The sequence below is a fragment of the Capsella rubella genome, unplaced genomic scaffold (genome assembly GCF_000375325.1).
Source record: "Capsella rubella cultivar Monte Gargano unplaced genomic scaffold, Caprub1_0 scaffold_1, whole genome shotgun sequence".
Classification (NCBI taxonomy): Eukaryota; Viridiplantae; Streptophyta; class Magnoliopsida; order Brassicales; family Brassicaceae; genus Capsella; species Capsella rubella.
Window position 1 is genome coordinate 12,091,572 of NW_006238923.1, and position 10,930 is coordinate 12,102,501.

At 39.1% G+C, this 10,930-nt stretch overlaps 3 protein-coding genes across 3 annotated transcripts; all 3 read left to right on the plus strand.

The window, feature by feature from the left end:
* The first annotated feature begins 479 nt into the window (after window positions 1–479).
* LOC17900291 (phospholipase ABHD3) lies at window positions 480–3,776 on the plus strand. The gene is made up of 14 exons (XM_023789916.1): window positions 480–842; window positions 915–1,004; window positions 1,076–1,137; window positions 1,215–1,315; window positions 1,405–1,494; window positions 1,589–1,711; window positions 1,870–1,947; window positions 2,122–2,207; window positions 2,335–2,383; window positions 2,534–2,590; window positions 2,746–2,876; window positions 2,950–3,033; window positions 3,113–3,179; window positions 3,255–3,776. The coding sequence occupies exons 1-14, from the start codon at window positions 586–588 to the stop codon at window positions 3,582–3,584; spliced, it is 1,605 nt and encodes a 534-aa protein (XP_023645684.1). The 5' UTR covers window positions 480–585; the 3' UTR covers window positions 3,585–3,776.
* A 164-nt stretch (window positions 3,777–3,940) lies between these two features.
* On the plus strand, window positions 3,941–5,760 carry LOC17897729 (transmembrane protein 18). The gene is made up of 4 exons (XM_006304207.2): window positions 3,941–4,214; window positions 4,395–4,500; window positions 5,080–5,228; window positions 5,460–5,760. Exons 1-4 carry the CDS (start codon window positions 4,074–4,076, stop codon window positions 5,553–5,555), a joined length of 492 nt encoding a protein of 163 aa, XP_006304269.1. The 5' UTR covers window positions 3,941–4,073; the 3' UTR covers window positions 5,556–5,760.
* Window positions 5,761–6,090: 330 nt separating this feature from the next.
* Window positions 6,091–10,930, plus strand: LOC17897670 (FHA domain-containing protein PS1). The gene is made up of 6 exons (XM_023776842.1): window positions 6,091–6,528; window positions 6,683–6,924; window positions 7,082–9,517; window positions 9,598–9,733; window positions 10,042–10,400; window positions 10,491–10,930. The coding sequence occupies exons 1-6, from the start codon at window positions 6,216–6,218 to the stop codon at window positions 10,749–10,751; spliced, it is 3,747 nt and encodes a 1,248-aa protein (XP_023632610.1). The 5' UTR covers window positions 6,091–6,215; the 3' UTR covers window positions 10,752–10,930.

Genomic DNA, 10,930 nt, shown 5'->3' on the forward strand with positions numbered 1-10,930 from the left:
TGGACAACAAGATCAACATGAGTGTGACTGGTTACCGCGGTCGGGATGGACAAATCAATCAGCGGATTTGTCTATTCTATTTTTAAGGCAGACAACAAATCTTGGACCAAGACAAATTGTACATGAGAAAAAATCTGCACTTGGTTTGTAGCGTTTTTTTTTTCTTGTTTTTTTATTTCAGACCGCACCACTACAAATATAATTAGTGAATGGTAAATGAAAAACGGCTCGGTTCGTAGATGGTTTTGTCCGGTTGAACCGCTGTGACCATTCCATTCCCACCAATAGTATAAAACAAATGTCACACACATCCCTCTTAAGCACAAACGAAGTTTACACGTAAACAGAACGAAATGGGAATTGTGCCCATTCCTAGTGAACACGAAAGCGTCGGCGTGTAATTAAAAAACTCATTACAAAAGCGAATTTCAAAATATGAATTAAATAATAATAATAAGTCCGTGAAGCAAAAAAAAAAATCTTAACCCGCCACGCCTCTTTTGTCGTTCGTTGGCCTAAACCATGACGACGAAGCTCAAGCTCCTTCTCTAATCTCACTCAATTCCTATAGCTAGATCTGCAACAATGGAAGATATAGATCCGATTCTATCATCACCATCTCCTTACGACCTTCTCTTTCATGCTCTCTCCCTCATCCCAATTCGTCACTACCTCTTCGCTCTCTTCTTTATCACCACCATCTTCTTGTACAATTTCGTCGAGTTTCACTTCCTTGGTGATACGTTTCTTCGATATTTCAGATGCCGCGTCAATCTCGTTTTCAATCCCGATTCTTCTCTTTACCACGGCGTTGTTTCACGGTGTCGGATTCTTCACGGCCGGTGAGAGTAGTGTTCACTTGATTTTGGGATAAATTGTGGATTTGATTTCTGATTTTACGCTTATTTGATCAGATATGTAGCGACGCCGTGGTTAGCGAGTCCTCATATCCAGACTTGTTTCTTGAATTTTCATGGATTGCCTCCAGTTTTCAGCTATAGAAGGTGATTTTTGATTTTATTGTGATTTTGAGTATCAAATTGTATAAATCACTCATAGTTTGATGTTTCTCCAGACAGCTATTTCGTGCTTCTGATGGTGGAACGATTGCATTGGATTGGCTGATGAACTCTGATGGTTAGATTTAGTGAATGAGAACGTTGATTTGATTACCATTTTTTCGCATATATTGAATCTGTTTTTGATTTGTGTAGTTCTTGATGGTGTTGTTCACAATCAGAGTGAGATTGGTAAAGAAGATACAACGCCTATTGCAATTGTTATTCCAGGGTTAACTAGTGATTCTTCATCTGCAGTAAGTCCTTGGGAGTGTGATTTGTACAGTGAATATTAGTTGACTTGCATTGGTGATTTTGTAGTTGACTTGCATTGGTGATTTTGTAGTATTTGAAGCATCTTGCCTACAGCACTGCAAAATCAGGTTGGAATGTTGTTATTAGTAACCATAGAGGATTGGGCGGTGTTTCTGTTACTGTGAGTTGTATAGTCTCCTAGCGTTTTGATTTCGTGTTTTATAAAACGTTGTGCTTACTTATATGCATTCTTATTGTGTTGCAAATGATTGCAGTCGGATCGCTTCTACAATGCTGGATGGACAGGGGATATACGGGTGGTTCTTGGTTTTCTTCAACAAAAATACCCGAGGGCTCCTCTCTTTGCTATTGGAACTAGCATTGGAGCAAATGTTCTGGTAGTTAATCAAGAACTTCAGTGCTTCACAATTTTGGTTTCTTCTAGTTTGATCCAGCTGAGAAACAGATCTTGGCTTTAAATTATGTTGAAGTGTGATGGTTTTGTTGCCGGTTTAGATATTTCAAATACTATTACTGAAAGTATCTCATGCTTCAGGTCAAATACCTTGGGGAAGAGGGTGAAAAGACTCCTCTGAGGGGTGCTGTAGCTATTTGCTCTCCATGGGACCTCTTGGTGAGTTATTTTTCTTAATTTTATTCTTCTCTGTATATTGATTCGTGTCTTAAGTTCGCTCTAATCATTGGGTTCTAATTTTAGACCTTTGAACTTGTAAATAATACTTTGTTTGATACAAGTGGATACTTGATACATTATGCTTTTTCTTTTCCTTTTCCTCCTTCCATTAAGATTGGTGACAGGTTTATCTGTCGGACATTTAAACAAAAGCTCTACGACAAAGCTCTCACCGTTGGACTCCAAGGTTATGCCCAATTGTATGTCCACCACTTTGATCAAGAACTGCCTAGATTTTGAGTTTGTAAGATGGACTGAGGGGAGAGATTTCAGATATACTACTTTGAGAAAATGAGGTTTCAGTTATAACTTTTAGTTTTGTTGCAGGCATGAACCTCAGTATTCACGGCTTGCTAACTGGGAAGGAATTAAAAAGGTTAGTAGTGTAACCACAAATCCATAAATCATACAACCTACTTGGTAAATGCACTGAAACAAGCAGAGTTGTTGATAAAATAACGAAAACTTACCTATTTCTTTCGCTATCAACGTTTTCTGTTGTTGCCCAACTGGATTACTTCATCAGTCACGTTCCATCCGAGATTTTGACAACCATGCTACTTGTCTAGTTGGAAAATTCGAGGTATTAGTTCTCCTCCATATTCTCTTAACTTCTGATGCTATTTCCCCCAGCATTGGCTTTGTCATTAATATATAAATCTTTGCAATGCTCTTCATAATCACCATTAAGTTCCCTGTTGATTTGACAAAGTGACAACGGGTTGCACCTTTATGCAGACTGTGGATACGTACTACCGAAAATCAAGCAGTACCCAATACATAGGAAATGTGGCGGTGCCACTACTCTGTATAAGTGCTCTAGATGATCCATTATGCACAAAGGAAGCTATACCCTGGGACGAATGCAGGTAAGACGCCATCTATCTCTATTTAATCTTAAAATCCTGTTACAACAATTAACAATGAAGTTTCTATTGAAAGGGCAAACAAAAACATTATCTTGGCTACAACAAATCACGGGGGACATCTAGCGTTCTTCGAAGGATTAACTGGATCTAGCTTATGGTTGGTACTGTATATCCCAGATTCTAACTAAGTAATAACAGTACTTCCTACATTGACTGCCTATTTATGTTGCGTACAGGTGGGTTCGAGCCACCAATGAGTTTCTTGGCGCCCTTAGCTGCAGTCGTTATATGCATATACAGAAAGTAAAACTCTCTTTGTTAGTATTGCAGTTTGGATTATTTAACTCTTCTGTCCTAAGATTATCATTTTTTTTGCAGATTGAAGAGAAAAGAAGCTCAGGGTCAGGGAAACAAGACGCTCTGATAAACCAAGGCCCGTACCTAAACATTGCAGAAGACGGGTTGGTGGCAGCAGTCAAGTACGAGCAAGAAGACACCAATACCACCACGGCATCATCGAAGCAGAGAGGACGAAAGGCTGAGGAAGATGTAACAAAGAGAAGCTTTAAGGCACTGTGTCGGCAAACAAAACGGTCCGTATGGTTGCTTGGTTACATTGGTGTGGTTACAGGTTTCCCTTTACTTGGACTGTTCCTAAACTACCTCTTCCGTAAGAAGCAACGACCTATAACAACATCCAAATCTTGAAATAACCAACAAGTCCTCCACTCACCCATTCTTAATACATATGTGCTGAGTTTTTTCTTATTATTGATGATTGATATGTTGATAATTCTCTATATCATGTCATCGTTAGATGGATCATAAGGGATTTGTTAACATTGTAACGGAGTCTCATCTTTTATTCGATGAATAATAGTCCAAAAATAAATACAAATACTACAGTAGCATTATTGTAATACTACCACAGTACTACTGTTACAATCTCAATGGCATTATTGTAAATTCTTATAACTATAAGGGTATTCTGGGAACTCGAGAGCAATAAGCGAAAGCTAAGTAACCTTGATAAAAAAACTTGGCGAGATCTTGAGAAAATTCGAGAGTTGAAAGCGAAGGAGAAAAAGTAGTGATCTTGTTTACTTGGAGAGTGTCTTGAGTATTGAGATTCACCACCGTCGCGATTTGAAACTGGGATTACATAATTTATATTTTTCCGGTGAAATTGAGTAGACAATGGAGGAAATCAAATCGGCGATGGAGCAACAAATGGATCTCATGGCGGATCTGGTTCAGAAACTCTCCGGAGAGCTCCGAACTGGTTTACAACCCGCTTATGATAATTTCATTGGGTTTTTCCACGCCATTGATTGGAAGGTAATAATGAATCTGTCTTCGTTTTTGAATCCAAATCCTTCGTATTATATCAATTGGTCTTTAGGAGTTTACAATCACAAGTCTTGAAATCGGTATTGTCGGGTTGCTACATTGGGTTTTTCTCATCTGGGATTTTGGTTTACTCATATAGTTTTGATTTTTTGTTTTGGTTTGTGGCAGGAGCCTTGGATTATGGGATTAATGGGGTTTCATGCTTTGTTGCTACTAGTGACTCTTCTTTCTCGAAGGCATCTCAACTTTCATATGTTCCTTTTCTTATTAGCATGTAAGTTCTCTTTGAAGCTGTTCAAGGAACTTATTACTGTCCTCTTTATCTATACCGTAGACGCTTCTCTGTAGTAAACCTTTTTTTGTTAATCATTGAACAAGGAGTCTCTTTGATTTTGGATCATATTCATCTCTTCCTATGGGTTTCCTCCATTGTTTAGAGTGCTGAGGTTTTTTTGTTACTTTGTTACCAGTTCCTTCTCTGATCCAGTGATCTCACTAGGCTAGGTTGCGGGATTCATACTGTATCAAGGGTTTGGGGAGCCTTAAATGTATTTTACATCACTCCAACTTATGACTAAATGTACTAGGCGTTGTTGAGTATAATAGTTATTAGGTTTATTATAGGATCCATGTTTAGAGACTCACACCGTTCATATGGAGATATAATTTGCATGGGTTTATGAGTTAGTATGCTAGAAATTTTTCGGATACAATGGTTGGTAGAAGGAACATATGATGATTCATTAAGCTGCTCAGCAACTGTTAGTTTGGATTATGATGTTACTGCATTTGTTTTGAGTATAATTTGTTAGTTCATGTTAATGAGACTGATGATATGACAAAAAAATTGCAGTGGGTGGGGTATACTTCGCAGAGAATCTCAACCGGGAGTTGAGAAAAAACTGGAAGAGCTTCTCAACTCAAAACTACTTTGACCCGCACGGTGTCTTCTTATCGGTTCTTTGGTCTGGACCACTTTTGGTCATTGCAATGATAATCTTGGTATGTGTTCAGCAACGCCCCTCTCTTTTCTCTTGAGTATTAGATAAGAATCTACTGGTTTCATGTAACGGACTTTATTAGCAGTGAATAAATTGTTGCCAAGTTCTTTGATTGATCAGTTCATATTAATTGATAAATCGAGGATATGTTTCATGTTTGAGTTAGAACAACAATGCCATTAACCGAGAAATCGAGGATATAAATCTGATGGAGGTGTTGTGTTTTTGACAGATAAACACACTGTTTTCGCTTTGCTACCTGATTGTAAAATGGAAAAGAGCTGAGCTCAGGCATCGCGCAAGGCTTGCTCGTGCCAAGGAGGAATAGATGATACCATACCTCACATTTTTATGTATACTCTCACTTTGCAACATACTGTTTTGAGGTTTTAGTAGAAGCTGCTCTATTCTATTCTATGTATTCCGTTTTTTCAAGTGAACTGTGAATTGTATCAAACCGAATTAAACCAGATTACTCAACTTCGGTTTTGTTATGGTAAAGTTTTGAAACCATGAATTGAACAATTAGTCAATTACAGTCTCTTATTTAATTTATCAAGTACGTGTATGTATAAGCTGAATTCAAATTTGTTCAATTATTAATTTGTTTGATTTAAATTGTAAAAAGAAAAATAATTATTTAATCCAAAAAAAATATTAAAAAAAATTGATTTACTTGGTACTATAATTTTGTAGGCATGAAAATTGTAGAAAATAAAATAAATAGTGGTGACCTCAAATCTAAATTCATGCGTTTACACAAACCTAAAAAATTTGAATAAATAGTCGTAAGAGATGACACAATTAGCCGTTACGAGCAAATAGAGATCGTCGATTCAACAACGGACTCTTTTTCAAAATCAGAGAGAGATATATAGAGAGAGAAAGAGAGAACACTTCTAGAATTCTTCATTTCCTTCGTTTTCAATTTTCGAAATCTCTCTCAATAGTCTCTCTTACTCGTTCGATCTTACGAAGGTATCTATCCATGGAGGTAAAGGAAGAGAAACTGATGGAGGAGGAGCAACGAGTGGCGGAGAAGACGATTCCAGTGTTCACCGTTCTGAAAAACGGCGCGATTCTCAAAAACATCTTCGTCGTCAACAGTCGCGATTTCTCGTCGCCGGAGCGAAACGGTTCCGCTGTTAGCGACGATGACGACGAGGTAGAGGAGATTCTCGTCGTCGGTCGTCATCCAGATTGTGATATTCTGTTAACGCATCCTAGCATTAGCAGATTCCACTTAGAAATCCGATCGATCTCTTCTCGTCAGAGACTCTTCGTCACGGATCTATCCTCTGGTATATGAATCATCTTTAACTCCAATTTTAAACGATTTTTGTATTTCTCTCGCGAGATTGTTTTAATCCGCAATTAGATTGTTGTTTCTGTGGAATTGGATCTCGATTCTATGCGTATTTGGTTGTTGATTTGATTTGTGTTGTTTCGATTTAGTGCATGGAACATGGGTTAGGGATCAGAGAGTTGCGCCACATGTTTGTGTCGAGGTTGAAGAAGGTGATACGATTAGGATTGGTGGTTCAACTAGGATCTATATGCTTCACTGGATTCCGTTAAGCCGTGCGTATGATTTTGACAATCCGTTTGTTTCACCTCTTGATGCGTCTGCGGTGATGGAGCAAGAAAATGAGAATCGAATGATTGAACCAGAGAATTTAGAGGCTGAACAAGATCAGGTTTGATCTTCTCTCATGTCTTTCTTGCTTTTATTGTGTTTGAAACGTGCTTTTGTGTTCCTTACTAGTGAACTTTGGCTGTTCGTATATTGCTTTAGCTCTAGAGTTATCTGTTGTTGTTTGCTTAGCCTGATAGTGTAATCTGCCTTTACTGCAGTCACTAGTGAATATTGGATCAAGTGATTATGGAGATCTACATCTGGATGTAACGTCCGAAGGAACTGGATCATCAGTCCCTAGTGAGGATGAGGATACATATGTTACAGCAAGGGAGATGTCGTTGCCACTTGCGTCTCCAAGTGTTTTGACACTAGCTGGAGATTCTGTCGAGTCACAAGAGCTTCAATTCAAAGAGGATTTGCAGAATTCAACAAAGTGGAACTTAGATGTTGTAGAAGCCTCAGAAGATAAGGCAAGTAGCAGCTGCTCCCCAAGTAAGCAGCAGAGGGGTGGCTACGTGGAGGGATTAGGTTGTTTAGAACATTTTGTTGCTGCAGAGGTTGATGAATGCGATGTAAGAGGAGATGGAAGTTTTCACCTGAATGTGATCTCAGAGAGGATGGAATCATCAGTACTTAATGAGGAGGTCCAGGAGGATGATTCATATCCAGCTGCAACGGAGATTATATTGCTTCCACTCCTAACAAATTATATTGCGGCAGGAAGACTACAGCTTACAGAAGATGTTCAGGCTTCACCAGTGTTGGAAATAAATAATTTAGAAGCCAATGTAGAAAATACAAGTAGTTGCTTGTCCCCAAGTAAGGGACAGAATGATGGCTGCTATGAAGCCTCAGGTTGTTCTGCATTCGAGTTGGTTCCAGAGGTTGGGATTCTAAGCATTCAACGAGAAGTCAGTGAAGAAACTGTGTTTGTCAAAAAGGAAGTGATAGAAGTATCTGCTGAACCATTTACTAAGGCTGATATTTGGAGTCATGAAGAAAATGGAGAAACTGAGGTCTCAAGGCAAGTTATTGCAGTATCTCCCAATTGCTTCTCTCAAGCTGAGGCAACTTTGGGAATTTTAACTGACCAAGTTCGAAGCCTCTTAGATACTGCATTCCAAAGTGAAGTTTCAGTAGAGTCTGAAAGTGAGAACCTACTACATCAAAAAAGCGATGGAGAAGCACAGGCTGATATCCAGAATTACAAAGAAAATGGAGAAAATGAGGTCTCAAGGCAAGTTATCACAGTATCTCCCAATTCCTTCTCTCAAGCTGAGCCAACTTTAGAAATTTTAACTGAAGAAGCCCAAGGCCTAGAAGTCCAGAGTGAATTGGCCATAGAGACTGACAGTGAGAACGTACTACATAATACAAGCAATGGGGAAACCAAGGTTGGTTCAAGACAAGTCAATGCATTATCTGGTTGTGTATTCGCTGGAAACGAACTTCTTCTAAGAAACAATACCGAAGATATCCAAAGTCTATGCTCAAGCTGGCAGCCAATGCCTGAGAATGAAGTTGGGGGTCCATCTGAGATCTCGAGTGATTTGGATTCTGCAGGAGATCAGAATCAAAAACCAGGAATAACCCGAGAGACTGAAAATATATTTGATGAAAGGAGCAGCTCTTGCCTTTCTGAGGTCCAACAGAGTGGTACACTAAGTTACTTGTCAACACCAAATCAGAAACCCAAAACAGAATTGTCAATTGGCTCTGGGAGATCTGAAAAATATTACAGCCTAAGCGAATTAGAGGGTGAAGATAATACTGATAAGTGGTGTCCAATTTCTTCAACCTTGGCTGAAGAAACATTTGAAGATGCGAAAACGACAGAAGAACCGCCTTCTGTTGATACTGGAAGTCAAGAAAACCAGACCTTGAACATAGATGCTGTTAAAGATGATGCACTATCTGAGATGGATAGCTCAAGTGCAGGCAACATTTGGTCTAGGAGGGGAAAAGCTGCTTCTGTTCTTCAGATCCGGACCAACAAGAGTGAAGGAAAGAAAAAGCAAATTGGGAGACAACCAAAAGACAAGTTGCATAGAAAACAGGCTCTAAGTGACAAGTCTATTTCTCTGACTGTTCATCATGGTGCAGAGAATCTGGAACCAGAGATCTTTACTCCTGACAAGGAGAATCTCACCCCAAGTTCTCATATGTTGAAACGATTACAAGATATTGGTGACGTGAAAGATAGCAAGAGCTCTTCAAAGCTTTCAGGAAAATCATGCTCGCCACTGGTTCATTCCAGTATTGCTATTTCTGCTTCAGAGGCATTCAAAGAACCAGAAATCTTTACACCAGATAAAGAGAATCTTACCCCAACCTCTCATATGCTAAAACGTTTGCGAGAATTTGGTGATATTAAGGGTACAAAAGGCTCCTCCTCTAAAGCATCACGTAAACCATTCTTTGGTATTCATTTGGAAGCAAATGTGATGGCAGAACAGAAACCAGAAGATCTCCAGAGCATTACCAGCAAATCTAAGGAGAAGCATGAGCCTGTGGCACTGAAGAAGAAAGCTGAACGGGCTCCTTTTCAACCTCTACTTGAAAAACCTTCTTCCCAAAGTCAGTCATACACTGAGGCTTCTTCTCCTGCATCAGCGATGAACAACATTTCCAGGGGCATTCGTTCGTCTTCTGTAAGCCCTACTTAACTCGATTGTCCTCTATTGTTTCTTTGTGTAGTTCTTATACTCATCATTAGTTCACTGTGCTTTAGATGCTTTCTGATGGACAGAGCAAGAAAAAGTGGACCATTGTGCTGGACACTTCTTCACTCCTCGATAAAGATTCTAAGAAGCCACTGCACCTACTACAAGGTCTCAAGGGGACACATCTGGTTGTACCAAGAACAGGTAAACATCCTACAAACCTTAGATCTCTGGCTCTGTTTAGTTATATCATACACCGATAATAGTTTCTATCTTCCTCACTTAAAGCACTAATTACAAACCATAAAATCATTTACTCTTTCTGACAAGGCTATAAACGAATATGGCACATGAATGTACCATACAGATCTGGAGTAACATAAATTCTAATCTTATATGATGCCAAAAAATCATTTTGCAGACGAAATCTTTCAGAACCATTTTTATTTGGTATTAACTTTTGAAAATCTTAATCATTAGAAACATGCCTAACTTTTGGTTTCATTAATCAGTGTTAAGGGAACTAAATGAGGTGAAGTGCAGTCGCAGTCTTCTCTTCAGAAGAAGAACAGAGATTGCTTCTTCAGCTCTGGACTGGATCGAAGAGTGTAAGGTTAATTCAAAATGGTGGATTCAAGTCCAGAGCCCATCAGAGGAAACCAAAGCAACTGCACCAACCCCACCTGTCACTCCTCAGTCATTGGCATTCCCGTTTTCACTTCACTGGAACAATTATGCACCAGAGATCGATTCTCCTACATCAGAAGACCAAGTTTTAGAGTGTGCTCTTTTTTACAGAAACCGTAACCCTGATGAAAAACTCGTTCTTCTTAGCAACGATGCAACTCTCAAGATCAAAGCCATGGCAGAGGTAAATAAATCCACATACAAGATTCCATATCTTGAAACCAAAGCACTCTGTGTAGTGTATAATAAATAACGTTTTGGTTTTGGATTATAGGGAGTAATATGCGAGACACCACTTGAGTTCTACGAGAGTCTGGTGAATCCGTTCTCAGAGAGGTTTATGTGGACAGAGAGCACTGCGAGAGGACGGACTTGGACTCATCTAGACGATTTCGTGTTGAGAGAAAGGTACAATAACCGAGCTTGTAAGAAAAAATCAACAAACAATGGAGGAGGAAGAGGAGAGAGCAGTGCAGCAGCTAAAGGCTTGAAGCTCATATTGCTCCATAACTCTCACTATGGCCACACTCATTGATGACGCATCATCATCCATCACTATGGTTACATTCAATGATGATGCATCATCATCATCATCCATCATCTGACTATCATGCATGTTCCTTCTTATCAAGTAAGCCAAATAAAATTTTACTCGCTTACAAATGGTAAAACATGGAATGGTGTTTCCATAATGTAGTTACTACTATTATGACT